Source organism: Symphalangus syndactylus, chromosome 5, assembly GCF_028878055.3.
Source record: "Symphalangus syndactylus isolate Jambi chromosome 5, NHGRI_mSymSyn1-v2.1_pri, whole genome shotgun sequence".
NCBI classification, from domain to species: Eukaryota; Metazoa; Chordata; class Mammalia; order Primates; family Hylobatidae; genus Symphalangus; species Symphalangus syndactylus.
The window spans coordinates 40,627,253-40,647,380 of NC_072427.2; the positions used below are offsets into that span (position 1 = coordinate 40,627,253).

The 20,128-nt window shown below is 40.7% G+C and overlaps 1 protein-coding gene across 8 annotated transcripts in view; it reads left to right on the plus strand.

Moving 5' to 3' along the window:
* Positions 1–20,128, plus strand: part of DPP8 (dipeptidyl peptidase 8) — a 77,474-nt gene that overhangs the window by 28,748 nt on the left and 28,598 nt on the right. For all 8 annotated transcript variants that reach the window (XR_008657673.2, XM_055278098.2, XM_063638902.1 and 5 more), the window contains exons 8-13: positions 1,828–1,956; positions 4,871–4,932; positions 8,680–8,780; positions 9,892–10,069; positions 10,920–11,079; positions 16,272–16,351. Coding sequence is in view for 7 of the 8 variants with exons in the window: in XM_055278098.2 (XP_055134073.1) it covers positions 1,828–1,956; positions 4,871–4,932; positions 8,680–8,780; positions 9,892–10,069; positions 10,920–11,079; positions 16,272–16,351 (710 nt within the window). In the remaining variant the exon portion in view is untranslated. The remainder of the gene's footprint in view (positions 1–1,827; positions 1,957–4,870; positions 4,933–8,679; positions 8,781–9,891; positions 10,070–10,919; positions 11,080–16,271; positions 16,352–20,128) is intronic.

A 20,128-nucleotide genomic window follows, 5' to 3' on the forward strand; every position in this document is an offset into this window, starting at 1 on the left:
ACGAGGTCAGGAGATCGAGACCATCCTGGCTAACACAGTGAAACCCCGTCTCTACTAAAAAAAAAAAAAAAAAAAAAATTTGCCGGGTGTGGTGGGGGGTGCCTGTAGTCCCAGCTACTCAGAAGGCCGAGGCAAAAGAATGACGTGAACCTGGGAGGCGGAGCTTGCAGTGAGCCGAGATCACGCCACTGCACTCCAGCCTGGGCGACACAGCGAGACTCCGTCTCAAAAAAAAAAAAAAAGTAGATTATATTTCATCATAATGAAGTCTAGTAAAAACCATTGTATTGTGGTTTAATGCCTCTGGCCCCTCAATTCTCTTTACCAGTTTTTCTCCTAGAGGCTGGTCTTGGTAATGCTGGCAGCATTGGTGGCAAAATAAAAAATACCACACCTTGGCCTGGCACAGTGACTCACGCATGTAATCCCAGCACTTTGGGAGGCCAAGGCGGGTGGATCATGAGGTCAGGAGATCGAGACCATTCTGGCCAACATGGTGAAACCCCATCTCTACTAAAATACAAAAAATTAGCTGGGTGTGGTGGTGCGCACCTGTAGTCCCAGCTACTCGGGAGGCTGAGGCAGAAGAATCAATTGAACCCGGGAGGTGGAGATTGCAGTGAGCTGAGATCGCGCCACTGCGCTCCAGCCTGGCAACAGAGTGAGACTCCGTCTCGAAAACAAACAAAAAACCACACCTTAATGTGTTGCTATAAAAATGTGTGATTGACTAGAGAGTCTGTTAAACAGATGACCAAATCAGTGTATGAATGGATAGGATAAAAGGGAACAAATTCCCGCCATTCTTGGGGCAAATTCACAAGTATCTCACTCTCTGAGAAGAAGCTCACTAAAGCATGGCTTTCAAACTTTTTGACCATGATCCAGTTAGAAGTGTACTTATATTGTGGCCTAATACATATACTGTATAGATAAAACTGAAAACAAATTTCAAGAAGCAATACTTATTCTTATGTGTAATGCTCCCTGATACTGTTATGTTGTTTTGTTTTTGTTTTGGGGTTTTTTTGTTTTTTTTTTGAGGCGGGGTCTCTGTTGCACAGGCTGGAGTGCAGTGGTGCAATCTCAGCTCACTGCAAAGTCCGCCTCCCGGGCTCAAGCAGTCCTCTCACCTCAGCCTCCCAAGTACCTGGGACTACAGGCACAAGCCACTACACCCAGCTAATTTTTGTATTGTTTTTGTAGAGATGGGGTATTGCCATGTTGCCCAGGGTGTGGTTTGTGTGTTGTATTTTTTAAAATACTGATTATGACCCGTTAACAGATTTCATGACCTACTCATGGTTTGGAGCTAGCAGTCTGAATGCTTCTCTAAGAGACCCTGAAAAATACTTCTAAGCCGTGTCTTGGATTTGGACATTTTATTTTAAGATGTGAAATGTTTTGTTGTATTTGTTAGAAGATGATTTTGACATAAATACAGAAACTATTCAAAACAACTGAACTGTATTTAAGTAGTATTTATGTTTTTAATAGGAAATATTATAAATGTAATTAAATATTTCATTTTTCAACAAAGAATGCATTTTACGGTATGCAAGAACAAAGTCCTACAAAAATGTTTTTCCCTGTTGTAAAAATATGTATACATATCATCTCCAGTTGTTTTCCCTCCAAAAGAAGTGGCTTAACAATAACTCACCTTGCTACTACAAAGACTAGTGATATTTTCCTACAAAAAAGGCAGCATATTTTATACATAAGTTATTCTTCACTATAAGAAATCTGATACTAGAAGGAATGGTTGGTTATGACTACTCTCTGGAATAATTCTTCTAAATTTTCAATATCTAAATTTCTTTTAAGCTCCCAGTGGTGGTAAAATTCTTAGAATTCTATATGAAGAAAATGATGAATCTGAGGTGGAAATTATTCATGTTACATCCCCTATGTTGGAAACAAGGAGGGCAGATTCATTCCGTTATCCTAAAACAGGTACTGTACTCCATTGGCATTTATATTCACTCATTTCCTCTTTCCAAATAAGATTCTTTCTGTAGTCATCCAAAGGTGTAGCCAACAACTTTGGTCATTTCTAGCCTTATTTATGATGGGTTGTTCACTAAGTATCACAAAAATAGATTTTGAATTAAAGGGTGATCCTTTTTGATTCTTTTCAAAGGTAGGGATGTCTACACAATTGGTTTCCTTGAGGAATGAATTAGAGGGTATCTTTGTGCCGGGCGTGGTAGCTCACGTCTGTAATCCCAGCGCTTTGGGAAGCTGAGGTGGGTGGATCAGTTGAGGTCAGGAGTTTGAGACCAGCCTGACCAACATGGTGAAACCCTATCTTTACTAAAAATACAAAATTAGCCAGGCGTGGTGGTGCATGCCTGTAATCCCAGCTACTTGGGAGGCTGACGCAAGATAATCACTTGAACCCAAGAGGCAGAGGTTGTAGTGAGCTGAGATCATGCCATTGTACTCCAGCCTAGGTAACAAGAGTGAAACTCTGTCTCAAAAAAAAAAAGAAGAAAGTGTCTTTGCTAGCAAATAAAGATTTTTAAGTGATATTTTTCATAATAAATGATTTTTTTTCCATTTTGCTTCTTACAGCATTTCAATTGTAAAAATAATACATAATTTCACTTTTCACTTTATTTCATTCTTGCTCTTTTCAGTCCCCCTTTTATTTTAAATTTTATTTCAATAGTTTTTGAGGAACAGGTGGTTTTCGGTTACATGGATAAGTTCTTTAGTGGTGATTTCTGAGATTTTGGTGCACCCGTCACCCGAGCAGTGCACACTGTACCCAATGTGTAGTCTTTTATTCCTCACACCAACCACCCTTCCTCTGGAGTCCCCAAAGTCCATTATATCATTCTTATGCCTTTGTGTCCTCATAGCTTAGCTCCCACTTATCAGTGAGAACATGATACTTGGTTTTCCATTCTTGAGTTACTTCACTTAGAATAATGGTCTCCAGGTCCATCTAGGTTGCTGTGAATGCCATTATGTTGTTCCTTTTTATGGTTGAGTAGTATTACATATTGTATATATACTACATTTTTTTAATCCACTTGTTGGTTGATGGGCAAGCACCTCATTTTTATTTTACTTTTTTAAGACAGTGTCTTGCTGTGTCATCCAGGCTGGAATGCAGTGGTGTGATCTTGGCTCACTGCAACCTCTGCCTTCTGGGCTCAAGTGATTATCCTCCCTTAGCCTCCTGAGTAGCTGGGATTACAAGTTCCTACCACCACGCCCGGATGATTTTTGTATTTTTAGTAGAAATGGTGTTTCACCATGTTGGCCAGGCTGGTCTTGAACTCCTGACCTCAAGGGATCCACCCACCTTGGCCTCCCGAAGTGCTAGGATTACAGGTATGAGCTGCCTCACCTGGCCGAACCTCTTGTTTTTTGATATTCAAAAAGTATGAATTTGAGATGGGGCTCTGATATTCTTGTGCAGTAAAGCCCTGACCATCTACATTATTCTTTTTCATTTTTTTCTTGAGACAGTCTCTCTGTTGCCAAGGCTGGAATGCGGTGGTGTGATCTTGGCTCACTATACCTCCACCTCCTGGGCTCAGGCCATTTTCCCACCTCAGCCTCCTGAGTAGCTCGACCAGCCTGGTGCGGCTAATTTTTGTTTTTTTTTGTTTTTGTTTATTTTTTTTTTGCTCTGTCACCCAGGCTGGAGTGCAATGGCACGATCTCGGCTCACTACAACCTCCGTCTCCCAGGTTCAAGCAATTCTCCTGCCTCAGCTTCCCGAGTAGCTGGGATTACAGGCGCCCGCCACCACGCCGGCTAATTTTTGTATTTTTAGTAGAGACAGGGTTTCACCATGTTGGCCAGGCTGGTCTCGAACTCCTGACCTTGTGATCTGCCTGCCTTGGCCTCCCAAAGTGCTGGGGTTACAGGCGTGAGCCACTGCGCCTGGCTGTTTTTTGTGTGTTGTTTGTTTGTTTGTTTTTTTGAGACAGAGTCTTGCTCTGTCGCCCAGGCTGGAATGCAGTGGTGCGATCTCAGCTCACTTCAACCTCTGCCTCCCGAGTTCAAGCAATTCTCCTGCCTCAGCCCCCTGAGTAGCTGGGATTACAGGCGCGTGCCACCATACCTGGCTAATTTTTGTATTTTTAGTAGAGATGGGGGTTTCACCATGTTGGTCAGGCTGGTCTCGAACTCCTGACCTCAGGTGATCCACCTGCCTCGGCCTCCCAAAGTGCTGGGATTACAGATGTGAACCACTGCACCCTGCCTAATTTTTGTATTTTTTGTAGAGATGGGATTTTACCATGTTGACCAGGCTGGTCTTGAATTCCTGAGCTCAAGTGATCTGCCTGCCTTGGCCTCGCAAAGTGCTGGGATTACAGGCGTGAGACACCATGCCTGGCATGTACATTACTCTTGACTTAACTAAAGTGTAAAGAGAATTGATCTGGCAAAATTAATTTGAGTAGTTTTGGATAAGCATTACTATTCATTTATGTCTCTTTCTTTTTTTTTTTTTTTTGAGACGGAGTCTCGCTCTTGTTACCCAGGCTGGAGGGCAGTGGCGCGATGTCGGCTCACTGCAGCCTCCACCTCCCAGGTTCAAGTGATTCTCCTGCCTCAGCCTCCCAAGTAGCTGGGATTATAGGTGCACACCACCACGCCCAGCTAATTTTTGTATTTTTAGTAGAGACGGAGTTTCACCATGTTGGCCAGGGTGGTCTCAAAACTCCTGACCTCAGGTGATCCACCTGCCTCAACCTGCCAAAGTGCTGGAATTACAGGCATGAGCCACTGCACCCGACCTATACGTTATTCTTGACTTAACTAAAGTGTAAAGAGGATTGATCTGGCAAAATTAATTTGAGTAATTTTGGATAAACATTACTATCATTTATGTCTCTTTCTAAAGGTACAGCAAATCCTAAAGTCACTTTTAAGATGTCAGAAATAATGATTGATGCTGAAGGAAGGGTAAGTATAAAATGCTGAGTTGACCTTCTGCGTCAATTTGACTAATCTATTCAGCCCAGTAGGGTTCTTTGATACACTTTTTTATTTTTGGACTTATTGAACTTGCTGAGATATCTGTGGATCATGATTTTAGATTGACCTAACTTTTTACTTGTAAATCATCCTACTGGTTCATAAGATGGGAATATGGGGATATGCATATTAACCACTCCTTTCCAATAGTTTTTCTGTTTGCCTTTATTCTCCAGATTAATGTTAAAAGAAAAAAAGGTAGTTATTGACTGGTTACCTTCTGTGTTGGGTAGATGTCTATGGTGCATTAAATATCCCACAGTTAATTTGTACTACTGCTTTCCATTTCGACAGCCAAATGCTTATAAGCTGCATGCACACAAGACTAGGTAAAAAACAGTCTTCTCTTCTAGACTTGTATTTATTTTTTTTGAGTTTAAGAGTGGAGGTTTAACAGGCAAAAGAGAGAGAAAAGAGAATAGCTTTCTCTCCTGCAGAGAGAGAGAGGCTCCCGAGTCAGTCTTCCTCTTGTAGACTTTTTTAAAAACAGCTTTACTGAGATATATAACTCACATGTAATATGATTTATTTATTTAAACTTTAAAATTCAGTGGCTGTTGGTATATTCACAGAGTTTTGCAACCATCACCACAGGCAGTTTTAGAACATTGTTATTACCTCAGAAAGATACCCTATACTCCTGAGTCATCATCCCCCAACCTCCTCATATCCCCCAGCACTAGGCAACCTTTTTTTTTTGAGACAGAGTCTCGCACTGTCACCCGGGCTGGAGTGCAATGGCGTGATCTCGGCTCACTTCAACCTCCGCCTTCTGGGTTCACATGATTCTCCTGCCTCAGCCTCCCGAGTAGTTGGAATTACAGGCGCACCACCACACCCAGCTAATTTTTTGTATTTTTAGTAGAGATGGGGTTTCACTATGTTGACCAGACTGGTCTCAAACTCCTGACCTCATGATCTGCCCACCTTGGCCTTCCAAAGTGCTGGGATTACAAGTATGAGCCACCGTGCCCAGCCTAGACAACCATTAATCTACTTTCTATCTCTATAAATTTGCCTATTCTGGACATTTCATATAAGTGGAATCATACAATACGTAGTTTGGTCTCCTTGACTTAGATTGTTTTCAAGGTCCATCCATGTTGTACCATGTATCAATACTTCATTTATTTTTAATTGATGAATAATACCTTTATATGGATATACCATATTGTATTTATCAGGTGATGAACATTTTGATTGTTTCCATTTTATGACTATTATGGATAATGCTGCCATGAGTATGTGTGTATAAGTTTTTGTGTGGGCTTATGTTTTCATTTCTCTGGAGTATATACCTACGAGTAGAATTGTTGAGTCATTTGATGACTATTTTTTTAACCTTTTGTGGAACCGCTAAAGTGTTTTTCCAAAGTGGCTGCACTATTTTATTTTATTTTATTTTATTTTATTTTTTGAAGAAAGGTCTCCAGCGTGTCTAATATGGTAAAACCCCATCTCTACTAAAAATACAAAAAAGAGAAAGGTCTCACTTTGTCACCCAGCCTGGAGTACAGTGACACAATCACAGCTCAACCCAGCCTCAACTTCTCAGGCTCAAGTGATCCTCCTGCCTCCACCTTCTAAGTAGCTGGGACCACAGGCACACACCACCATGCCCCGCTAATTTTATTTTTCGTAGCAACAGGATTTCCCTGTGTTGCCCAGGCTGGTCTTGCACTCCTGGGCCCAAGTGATCCTCTCACTTCGGGCCTCCCAAAGTGCTGGGATTACAGCTTTGAGCCACCACACTCAGCATGCACGATTTTATATTCCCACCAGCAGTGTATGAGATTTCCAGTTTCTCCACATTATCACCAATACTTCTTGTTGTCCATTATATTTACTATAGCCATCCTATTGTGTTTTTTTATTTTTGTATTTTATTTATTTATTTTTTTGAGATGGAGTCTTGCTCTGTCGCCCAGGCTGGAGTGCAGTGGTGTGATCTCGTCTCACTGCAAGCTCCGTCTCCCGGGTTCATGCCATTCTCCTGCTTCAGTCTCCAGAGTAGCTGGGACTACAGGTGCCCGCCAAAACGCCCGGCTAATTTTTTTATATTTTTAGTAGAGACAGGGTTTCACCGTGTTAACCAGGATGGTCTCGATCTCCTGACCTTGTGATTCGCCCACCTCGGCCTCCCAAAGTGCTGGGATTACAGGTGTGAGCCACTGCACCTGGCCCCTATTGTGTTTTAAGTGGTATCTCATTATGGTTTTGATTGACATTTCTCTGATGGCTAACGATGTTGGGAATCATTTTCTGTGTTTTTTAGCCATGTATATGTTTTCTTTGGAGGACTGACTATTCAGATCCTTTGCACAGTTTTTAAAAATTATTTATTTTTAAAATTGTGTTTACTAGACTTTTAAAAGAAAAAAGTTTGCCTATCCAGGACTATTTCTTTAGTATATTACACAAATGGGCCAAGCACGGTGGCTTGCACCTGTAATCCCAACTATCTGGCAGACAGGCACATCACTTCAGGTCAGGAGTTCGAGACCAGCCTGGCCAACATGGTGAAACCCCGTCTCTACTAAAATACAAAAATTAGCTGGGCGCGGTGGTATATACCCGGAATCCCAGCTACTCAGGAGGCTAAGGCAGGAGAATCACTTAAACCCGGGTGGCAGAGGTTGCAGTGAGTCGAGATGGCGCCACTGCACTACAGCCTGGGCGACAGAGTGAGACTCCAGTGTCTCAAGGATCACTTGAGCCCAGGAGTTTGAGACTAGCCTGGGCAACATAGGGAGACTCCATCTCTACAAAAAAATTTAAAAATTAATATTTTATTTAATTTCATTACAAGCACACACCTTACCTGTAGTCTCAGCTACTCAGGAGAATATGAGGCAGGAGGATCACTTGAGCCTGGGAAATTGCGAAGGCAGTAAGCTGTGATCAAGCCACTGCATTCCAGCCAGAACAACAGAATGAGACCTTGTCTCAAAAGAAAAAAATATATATAGCCGGGTGCGGTGGCTCACGCTTGTAATCCCAGCACTTTGGGAGGCCGAGGTGGGCGGATCACGAGGTCAGGAGATCGAGACCATGGTGAAACCCTGTCTCTACTAAAAATACAAAAAATTAGCCGGGCGTGGTGGCGGGCGCCTGTAGTCCCAGCTACTTGGAGAGGCTGAGGCAGGAGAATGGCGCGAACCCGGGAGGCGGAGGTTGCAGTGAGCCGAGATTGTGCCACTGCACTCCAGCCTGGGGGACAGAGCGAGACTCCATCTCAAAAAAAAAAAAAAGAAAAAAAAATATATATATACACATACATATATATGTATAAATAAAATATAATTAGTGTAGATATATATATATTTCTAGGTGAAATATAGGGAACTAGGGACTATTATTTTTCTGGATACTCAAGTCTAAGGTGATTAAAACTTGATTTTACTAGTTATTATCAAGTGTTCTGTTAGTATCAACTCAAAGAAATAGATTTTTAGGCTGTGTTAAAAGTGCTTATAACTTTTCTAGGCACAAAAAGTAAGTACCAGTATAGGTAAGCCAGAATTTACTCCTCGTTTTGCTATACCCTTTGTGCCTTTTTAATACCTAACTCTGGAAAAATTTTCTGCTTTTTGGATAAATTGTTAAAGTAGACTAGCAAGCTAATTATTTATCTGAATTTTCTATAACTAGATTCTTTCTTTTCTTTTTTAATAGATCATAGATGTCATAGATAAGGAACTAATTCAACCTTTTGAGATTCTATTTGAAGGAGTTGAATATATTGCCAGAGCTGGATGGACTCCTGAGGGAAAATAGTGCGTATGTTAAATTGTTACTTCCTTATAACTAATTTAGGATCCAGAGCTTTGGAATATTTGTGCTATTAGGTTTGTCTTGTAGTTGGAGCTGCCTTCACATGTAAATTTGCAGTACAGTTATTACTACACAAGGCATTTTTCTTGAATTAAGTGGATTTGTGCATTTGTAATCCTATAGGCATAGGTGCACTGCAGTTTAATTCTGTCTTTATACTCAGCCAGTTATGGTTCACAGTGTTATTTGTGATTAAATCATATGGCTTTAAGGCTCACAGATAAATGTGTATTTTTAAAATTGTATAATTATAGAGCTTTGTATGAGGATGATTACAAATAAATAGTTTCTGTGTCTAATGTAGACAACAGGAGTTTCACAAGACTGGCATTTGTTGACATTGATACTAAAGGGAGAAAACTTTTTTTTTTTTGAGTTAGGGTCTCAATCTGTCACCTAGGCTTGAGTGCAGTGGTGCAATCATGGCTCACTGCAGCCTCAACCTCTCCAGCTAAAGCTATCCTCCTGAGTAGCTGGGACTACGGGGACATGCCACCATGTCTAATTTTTTTTATTTTTTGTAGAGACAAGGTCTCACTGTGTTGCCAGGTTGGTCTCGAACTCCTGGGCTCAAATGATCCTCTTGTCTCACCCTCCCAAAGTGCTGAGATTACAGGTGTGAACCACTGCACTTGGCAGAACTTTTGTTTATATAGACAGCATCTCTCTCTGTGTTACCCAGACTGTAGTGCAGTGGCATGATCGTAGCTTACTGTAAGCTCGAAATCCTGGCCTCAAGCAGCCCTCTCACCTTGACCTCCCAAAGTGCTGGGATTATAGGCATGAGCCATCATGCCAGCCTATAGGGATAAAACACTTTCACAGGCCAACTATGGTTTTGGAAATTTCAAGAAAGCCACTTTTTATAAATTCTATTCAAGCTTAAAGTGTATTTTTAATTAACTATTTGTAAGTGATAATTTAATATACACTAAAGCAGTTCTTTCATGGTGATTACAGATATAATTGATAGATGCCAAAGGAGATAATAGGGGAATCTTTTTCTGATAGCTTGCTTTATTTCCGGTTCTTCTCTTTTATTTATTTAAATAGTGCTTGGTCCATCCTACTAGATCGCTCCCAAACTCGCCTGCAGATAGTGTTGATCTCACCTGAATTATTTATCCCAGTAGAAGATGATGTTATGGAAAGGCAGAGACTCATTGAGTCAGTGCCTGACTCTGTGACGCCACTAATTATCTATGAAGAAACAACAGACATCTGGATAAATGTATGCATTTCTTCCTGTACTTGTTTAAATATTTTCTCAGAATGCTAATGAAGTTATATAGCAAACTATCAAAATGCATTTTTTTTTAAGTTTAAAGGGACCATGTTATTTCTTTAGTATGAGCATTTCCAATTGGAGTGATGGTTCCAGAATGGAATGGTTTGTATTGATAGAAAGTAGATGCCATTGAAATGACATCTCCTTGGCTTCAGATTTGTTCCTGGAGATAATAGATATTAAATACACAGCCTCATCAGTGCTTCTGAGAGGACTTCATGAGTCTGGTCTAGAAAAGACTTTCTCTTTTATGTTGGCAAACTGTACCAAAATATACCAATTCTTAATTGAATTTTGAATTTTCCAATTTAGCAGACAAATTTAAATAAGATACAAAATAAATAAAGCCATCTCACTTCCTAGCTGAATATAAGCTTCATATGATTCACCTATGAACACCTGTTTTCCCCTGAACTATTAGAAAACTTCTTTTTGGAAAACAAAAATTAAAAAAATTACCTCATCTTTCTGTAACAAGATTTATATTATTAAACAAACCTTGTGCCATGTTTCAAGGATTATAGAGATGTTGAGTAAGAAAAAACTTTTGGTCATATTTTTCTTTTTTACTCCATTTGAAAACATTTACTTCTCAGTGGAAGAAGTTTTTGACTAAAATAAAATAAATCTGAAAGCCCCAAGCAAAATTTATTACTGTAAATATAGCATTCCTTTGGCATTGATGGTTATTTATATTTCAAAGTGTATTTATCAAGTAATTTTTCCTGTAGCCTAACTGAATTATGTAGTATTTTCATAATGTGTATAGTAAATTTAGCTATTCATTTTACAGATCCATGACATCTTTCATGTTTTTCCCCAAAGTCACGAAGAGGAAATTGAGTTTATTTTTGCCTCTGAATGCAAAACAGGTTTCCGTCATTTATACAAAATTACATCTATTTTAAAGGAAAGCAAATATAAACGATCCAGTGGTGGGCTGCCTGCTCCAAGTAAGAAATCCATTTTATTTTAAAAAAAGAAAAAATGTTAGAAGCAGAAGGTGGGAGGGACAGGGGAATGTATCTTTTGCATGCTTTATAAGCATCAATACTTGCTTCATTAAACTTAATATGTAAGTTAAACTAAAACAGAAATACATGTATGTGTAAAAAACACAGGACAAAGTTCTTAATGGATTGACACGTATTATAAAGTATTAATAGTGAATAATCTCTAAGTAGCAGGATTACTGATTTTTACTTTTTACTTTTGCCTTGACTGCAATTTTTAATTTGTTTAAAGTGAGCCCATTAAAAAAAAAAAACTGTTTTTGGCTGGGTGCAGTGGCTCACACCTATAATCCCAGCACTTTGGGAGGCCAAGGCAGGCAGATCACCTGAGGTCAGGAGTTTGAGACCAGCCTGGCCAACATGGCAAAACACCATCTCTACTAAAAATACAAAAATGAACCGGGCGTGGTGGTGTGCACCTGTAGTCCCAGCTTACTCGGGAAGCTGAGGCAGGAAAATCACTTGAACCCAGGAGGCGGAGGTTGCAGTGAGCCAAGATCACGCCACCGCACTCCAGTCTGGCAACAGAGCAAGACTCCGTCTCAAAAGAAAAAAAAAAAAAAGACAACACTATTTTTTTAAATGTTATGTAATTATTAGATATTTTTACATACTAGGTGTTTCTTATATCTGCATCTACACTGGAGTTAATTTATAGTTAGGTCTTTGGATTGATATAATTATGTTGCCCAAAGTAAAATTAAATATTATATCAGCTGAAGTTAATTTTTCTTTAAAAAGTGGTTTTCCTTAAGTGGTGGTTTTTCTTCTGGAAAATATAATACAGAATGGATGCATAAGCCTAGAAAAAGTGAATGGGTACATAGAACACTTTTCCTTGGTTTTTCTAAAACCGAGTTACAGTTCTCAACTTTAATAATATAGTTTGTTTTAGAATAGGAAGCACTTTTTCTTTTTTTTTTTTTTTCATTTATTTATTATACTTTAGGTTTTAGGGTACATGTGCACAATGTGCAGGTTTGTTACATATGTATCCATGTGCCATGTTGATTTCCTGCACCCATTAACTCGTCATTTAGCATTAGGTATATCTCCTAATGCTGTCCCTCCTCCCTCCCCCCACCCCCCAACAGTCCCCGGAATGTGATGTTCCCCTTAGAATAGGAAGCACTTTATGGTAAGTTATGTTGTATGCTTAACTGCCGTTTGTAACTTAACAGATTCGGCATGGTCCTTTTTAATAATTGTGGAAAAAGGCCAGGCACGGTGGCTCACGCCTGTAATACCAGCACTTTGGGAGGCCGAGGCGGGTGGATCATAAAGTCATGAGATCGAGACCATCTTGGCTAACACAGTGAAACCCCGTCTCTACTAAAAATACAAAAAAAAAATTAGCCAGGCGTGGTGGCGGGCGCCTGTAGTCCCAGCGACTCGGGAGGCTGAGGCAGGAGAGTGGCGTGAACCCGGGAGGCAGAGCTTGCAGTGAGCTGAGATCGCGCCATTACACTCCAGTGTGGGTGACAGCAGGAGACTCTGTCTCAAAAAAAAAAAAAAAAATTGTGGAAAAATATACATAACAAGATTTAACATTGTGACCATTTTTCCATTTTTAAGGGTATAATTTAGTGACATTGAGTATGTTTTTATATATATATATACATGTATATATATGTACACATATATATACACATATATACACACATATATATATACACACACACATATATATATACACACACATATATATATTTTTTAAATTAGTTAATTCATTTATTTTTTTTTGAGACAGAGTCTCGCTCTGTCACCCAGGCTGGAGTGCAGTGCTATCTCGGCTCACTGCAACCTCCGCCTCTCGGGTTCAAGCAATTCTCCTACCTCACCCTCCTGAGTAGCTGGAATTATAGGCATGCGCCACCATACCCAGCTAATTTTTGTATTTTTAGTAGAGACAGGGTTTCGCTATGTTGGCCGGGCTGGTCTCAAACTCCTGACCTCATGTGATTCACCAGCCTTGGCCTCCCAAAATGCTGGGATTACAAGCGTGAGCCATCACACCCGGCTGATTATGTTCATATTGTTGTGCAACCATCACCACCATCTGTCTCCAGAATTTTTTTCATCTTCCAAAACTGAAACTACCCATTAAACAGTCACTTTCTATTACCCCCTTCCCCCAGTCTCTGGCAGCCACTTTGTCTCTGTGAATGTAACTACTCTAGATGTCTTATTTAAGTAGAGTCATACAGTTTTTGTCCTTTTTTGACTGGCCTATTTATGTAGCATAATGTCCTCAAGTTTCATCCATTTTGTAGTGCGTGTCAGGATTCCCTTCCTTTTTAGGGCTGAGTAAGGTTTTGTTGTACATATATACCACATTTTGTTTATCTGTTCATCTGTTGATTGGCACTGGGATTGGTTCCACCTTTTGGCTATTGTGAATAATGCTGCTGTGGACGTGGGTGTACAAGTATCTTCCTGTCCCTGCTTTCAATTCTTTTGGGTATGTACTCAAAAGTGGAATTTCTGGATCATATGGTAATTCTATTTTCAGTTTTTTGAGGGGCTACCATACTGTTTTCCATAGGAGCTACACCATTGGAACACCAATGGTAGTGGCTACTGCTACCCCATTTTACATTCCCACTGACAGTGCACAGGGTTTTAATTTGTCTACATTCGGACGATACTTGTTATATTCTGCTTTTTTAATAATAGCCCTCTTAGGGGCTATTATTTAAATTATAAACTAAATTCCTTCCTAAGGCTAGTTGGGCCTATGCCCAGGAATGGACAAGGAGAGTTCAGAGATTAGAGGCAAGATAGAGTTAGTTAGCTCTGATGTCTTTCACTTGTCATAATTTCCTTAGTCATAATTTTGCAAAGGCAGTTTCATTTGTTCTTTTGAAGCCAATTCCCATACTCTCTTGCACCCAAACAAATACAACTCCAAAGACATTGACACTAAGCTTTATTTAATAAACTTTAACTGCAATGGCAAAAAAAAAAAAAAAAAAAAAAAAAATAGCCCTCTTAGTCTTTCTTGCTCCAAGTCATCCTCCTTTACCTTCATATCTACCTCATTTCCTTCTCCTTCCTCTTTGCTTTCTTAAGAGCTGTAATGTAAAACAGTTAGTATTTGTTATCTATATGTTAATCTTTTAATTTCTGTCTATAGTATTTAAAGTACTAAATTGATTTTTTAATTTTTTGTGCTCTTCGAGTTTAAAATTTTTTTTTAAACTTACGTGGAACCCTAGGAAAGACACTAATACTGTCTCACCACCTAGGCCTGTCATCAGCTGTCACTCCCCACAGCAATAGATACAAGCAGTCCAAACAGAAATGATTTTCACTTTTTAAGCTGTTCCTTAGGCCACTGAGAGAGCCTCATCAAGACAGAAGCTCATAAAAACAAATGGGTGCTGGGTGAGGTGGCCCACGCCTGTAATCCCAACATTTTGGGAGGCTGAGGCAGGCAGATTGTTTGAGTCCAGGAGTTGAGACTAGCCTAGGCAACATGGCAAAACCCCGTCTTTACAAAAAAGACAAAAAAAAAATTAACCAAGTGTGGTGGCATGAGCCTGTAGTCCCAGCTAGTTGGGAGGCTGAGGTGGGAGGATCACTTGAGTCTGGGGAGGTCAAGGCTGCAGTGAGCTGTGATGGTGCCGCTGCACTGTAGCCTGGGGGACAGAGCAGAACGGGAAAAAAGCAAAAACAAAACAAATGGGACATGTTGACATTTACTATGGTAAACACTTACCTGGGTTATTTTTTGGCAAATGAAGAACAATTGTATTAAACATTTTCTTTTGTGAGTTTTAAAGTAGTTTGTTGCATTTCTAGAAGAAATGCCTTGTTGAAATGGCTGATATGGCTACCTCAGAAGTGCCAGGGAGTCAAGCCAGTCCTAATTCAGTGTCTGGGGATGGATTGCACCGGGCTGGTTTTAATGCCTTTATGGCAGGTCGTGATGGCCTATGTGGGAGTGAGACAGGGACCCCAGCCCTGCAGCTCTGAACCCTGGCTCCCTGAATGCCATAGTAAGGTATATTTGAGTGGCAAAGCTGTACCCCTCACAGTGGCCAAGAGCCAGTTTTCCTGTTCCTCCAAAGCCCACACTCAAGATAAAGCTGGCTCGGGGCAGCAGCTGACCCAACTTCCACCTAGCACTGGGGTGGAATAGAGGTATTTGGGTCTCTCTAGCCTGTAAATGTCATACTCTCAACTAACTACTGAGTTTAGGAGAGGGGGAGTATCCTGGCAGAAATATCACTGCATTGCCCTGGACCTCCTTCTTTACCCCAGTGTCAGAGGTAGAAGGGTACAAGTAAGAAGGCTGACCAACACCTTTAACACTGACTTTATTTATTTTTAAATCTGAAAATGTCTTGGGAAAGTTTTACAAAAAGAGAAAAAGAAATCAACAGAAGCAAGTTATGAAAAAAAAAAAAAGAAAAGAAATGCTTTGTCAATCCATTAGACTTCTTTGTTTGTTTAACCAAAGATTCAAGAATGCAGGTGCTTTTGAGTTTTTCCTCTGGCTTTGCCAAAAAATCTCTTTTGCTGTTTTCACATTATCTAAATAGATCATTCCATTATTATTCTAGAGTATTGTAAAGACTCATACCTTGGATTTTTTTAACTGTAGACTTTTTTTATTGAAGTGAAATTCATAAAACGTTAAGTTAACCATTTAAAAATAAACAATTCAGGCCCATGCCTGTAGTCCCAGCACTTTGAGAGGCCAAGGCTGGGGGCTTTAGGCCAGCAGTTCAAGACTAGCGTGGGCAATATAGTGAGACCTCATTGCTACCAAAAATAATAATTTGCTGGGTTTAGTGGTGTCTAGTCCTAGCTACTCAGGAGGCTGAGGTGGGAGGAAAGCTTGAGCCTAAGTGGTCAAGGCTGTGATCATGCTGCTGCACTCCAGCCTCAGCAACAGAGTGAGACTCTGTCTACACAAAAATGAAAAATAAAAATAAACAAACAATGCGGTGGCATTTGGTACATTCACAGTGCCGTGCAACCACCATCTCTGTCTAGTTCCAAAACATTTTTATTACCCCAAACATAACTTTTTGGAAAAAAAGAGCTTAGAGTATTGTTCTTAATTGTTTCATTTGCTTATAGTCTGGTATAATGTACTGAATTATAATTATATTTATCTTCAGGTGATTTCAAGTGTCCTATCAAAGAGGAGATAGCAATTACCAGTGGTGAATGGGAAGTTCTTGGCCGGCATGGATCTAATGTATGTTATTTTATTCTGCTGATATGTTTGGTCAGTATTACTGTGTGAATGCAGTGCTAAAAATGAGTAATGTAATTTAATATGACCCTGGTATTTTTTTTTCCAAGACAGAGTCTTGCTCTGTCTCCCAGAGCTGGAGTGCAATGTGGTGATCTCGGCTCACTACAACTTGCACCTCCTGGGTTCAGGCAGTTCTCCTGCCTCTGCCTCCCGAGTAGCAGGGATTACAGGCATGTGCCACCACGCCCAGCTAATTTTTTTGTATTTTTAGTAGACACGGGGTTTCACCATGTTGGCCAGGCTGGTCTCAAATTCCTGACCTCGTGATCTGCCCGCCTCGGCCTCCCAAAGTGTTGGGATTACAGGCGTGAGCCACTGCTCCCAGCCAACCCCAGTATTTTTAAAATATTGAGTTACAGCCTAAAATTACTCAAGTTGTTGAAAAGAAATAATCTTAGTTTAAATTATAAATCTCATTTATTTTATAGTCCTTTTATAGATGTGTTCTGATTACTAAAGGTTATTTTCTTTTCTTTTTTGTGAGACAATGTCTTGCTCTTTCACCCTGGCTATAGTGCAGGGCACAATCATGGCTCACTGCAGTCTCAACCTCCCAGGCTCAGACGATCCTCCCACTTCAGCCTCTGGAGTAGCTGGGACTACAGGTGTACACCACCACGACAAGCTAATTTTTAAATTTTTGGTAGAGACAGGGTCTCATATATATTGACTGGGCTGGTCTCAAACCTAAACACCTGCTACACCTAAACATCTACTACTTGCCCCTACGTTTATCAGTTTTCTTTCATGTCATGTCTACTTGTGATACATTAGTCTGTCTTTCTTCTCTATTTTCCCTCTATTCTTCCTTTTTTTTTTTGAAATGGAGTCTCACTCTGTCGCCCAGGTTGGAGTGCAGTGGCATGATCTTGGCTTACTGCAACTTCCACCTTCTGAGTTCAAGCAATTCTTCTGCTTCAGCCTCCCGAGTAGCTGGGATTACAGGCACACACCACCATGCCCGGCTAATTTTTGTATTTTTAGGAGAGAGGGTTTTGCCATGTTGGCCATACTGGTCTTGAACTCCTAGGCTCAAAGGATCCTCCCACCTTGCCACCTCCCAGGTGTGAGCCACTGTGTCCTGCTCACCATTTTCTTTTCTTTTTTGAGACAGGGTCTGACTTTGTCGCCTAGGCTGGAGTGCAGTGGCACAATCTTGGCTCACTACAACCTCTGCCTCCTGGGCTCAAGCCTTCCTCCCACCTCAGCCTCCCAAGTAGCTGAGACTACAGGCACACACCACCACACCCAGCTAATTTTTGTATTTTTTGTAGACGAGGTTCCGCCATGTTGCCCAGGCTGGTCTCAAACTCCTGAGCTAAAGCAGTCCACCCGCCTCAGCCTCCTGAAGTGCTGAGGTTACAGGTGTGAACCACCACGCCTGGCCAAGCCCACCATTTTAAAATGTATTATTGCTCCTTGATGAGAAAGGGGCATATTCATAGTTTTAGAGCCTAGCAAAAGTTGTAAGTTAGCATGTGGTTTGAAAAGTAACTTAAAAATCTATTATAGACTACTTGTATCTACATTATAAATTGCATTTACTGGCTGGGCACAGTGGCTCACACCTGTAATCCAGTCCTTTGGGAGATGAAGGCTGGAGAATCGCTTGAGGCCAAGAGTTCAGTAACAGTTTGGGCAACATATAAGACCCTGTCTCTGCCAAAAATAAAAAAAAAAAATTAGCTTGGCGTGGTGATGCACACCTGTAGTCCCAGCTAGTTGGGAGGCTGAGGCAGGAGAATCGCTTGAGTGCAGGAAGTCCAGGCTGCAAATGAATTATTATCACATCACTGCACTACAGCCTGGCTGAAAGAGTGATTGATACTCTGGCTCAAAAAAAACCCAGTAAATAAATAAATAAATAAATAAATTGCATTTACTTCTTCTGAAGTAGTGATTGTCTTTCATTCATCTGTTTATCTTACCCCACAAATTTAAACTTTAATCCACCATCTGCAAAGAGTGATGGGCATTTATACAGAGCTTAGATTGATAGGGAAAAGGAAGGACATCTACCCTCTGTTTTATTCTCAGTACCAATTCAGTGAATTCTTTAAAGAAAAAAAAATTGCCTTTTTGAAGTACCTTGCATTTGTTTTAGCTGTCACTTGGATGATCATATTCATGAGATCTCTAGGAACTCCATCCTGTATGTGTGTGACAAATACAGTTGAGGTATGCTGCCAGGATTTAGTGAAGGCGTAACTAAATGTGGTTTCCTCAAATTGACAGGAAGATTTATTGAAGGATTATGTTTACTGGCTACTGTAAAAATAACTTGTAGTCTCTAAAGTGATTAAGGAGACATAATGAAGATCCAGATCCCAGGTTTGTTTTCGTTAGTAAGAACTTTAGAGTATCTGCTGGGCATGGTAGCTCAAACTTGTAGTCCCAACACTTTGGGAGGCCAGTGTTGAGGGATCACTTGTGCCCAGGAATTTGATACCAGCCTTGACAACATAGTGAGACTCTGTCTCTGCAAAAAAAAATTTTTAATTAGGCAGGCAGGGTGGGGCATACCTGTAATTGCAGCACTTTGGGAGGCCAAGACAAGAGGATTGCTTTAGCCCAGGAGTTTGAGGTCAGCCTGGGTAACATAGGGAGACTCCATCTCTACCAAAAAAAAAAAAAAGGCTGGTTATGGTGATGCATGCCTGTAGTCCCAGTAACTAAGGAGGCTGAGGTGGGAGGATCGCTTTAGCCCGGGAGGTTGAGGCTGCATTGAGCTGTGATCACAATGCTGTACTATAGCCTGGGTGTCAGAATGATACCCGCCTCAAAACAACAGCAACAACAAAAACTTCAGCGTATCAAGACTGACCTTTAAAGTCTCATTTCCACCGAGATCCTCACGTGGCCTTCTTGTTATATATCCAAATAATCTTTTTGTGTTTTATTTTTGTTTCCAAATATTTTTTTCTGTTGAAGTACCTTGGATGTTACTGTCACCTGAGAAAAAAATCTTATTGTGGAATTCTAGGTTCTGAAAACAGAAAACTACACTGATGTAAATTTCGTGCTATGTGGTGGTTGAAGGATGAGTCATTACATAATGCTGAGGGAACCCCAATAATTGTAATTGCATATATCTGATCCTTATTTGAGCCACCTAAACATCTACTACTTGCCACTACATTTATCAGTTTTCTTTCATGTCATGTTTACTTGTGATATGTTAGTCTGTCTTTCCCTCTTCTCTATTTTCCCCTTTTTTTTTTTGAGATAGAGTCTCACTCTGTCGCCCAGGTTGGAGTACGGTGGCATGATCTCGGCTTACTGCAACTTCCGCCTCCTGGGTTCAAGCAGTTCTCCTGCTTCAGCCTCCCAAGTAGCTGGGATTACAGGCATACACCACCATGCCCAGATAATTTTTGTATTTTTAGTAGAGACAGGGTTTCGCCATGTTGGCCAGGAGGGTCTTGAACCCGTGACCTCAGGTGATCCACCCACTTTGGCCTCCCAGAGTGCTAGGATTTCAGGTGTGAGCCACCACACCTGGCCTTTTCCTCTATTCTTTTTTTTTTTTTTTGGAGACACGTCTCACTCTTGTTCCCCAGGCTAGAGTGCGATGGTATGATGTCGGCTCACTGCAACCTCTGCCTCCCAGGTTCAAGCGATTCTCCTGCCTCGGCCCCCTGACTAGCTGGGATTACAGGCACCTGCCACCACGCCCGGCTAATTTTTGTATTTTTAGTAGAGACGGGGTTTCACCAT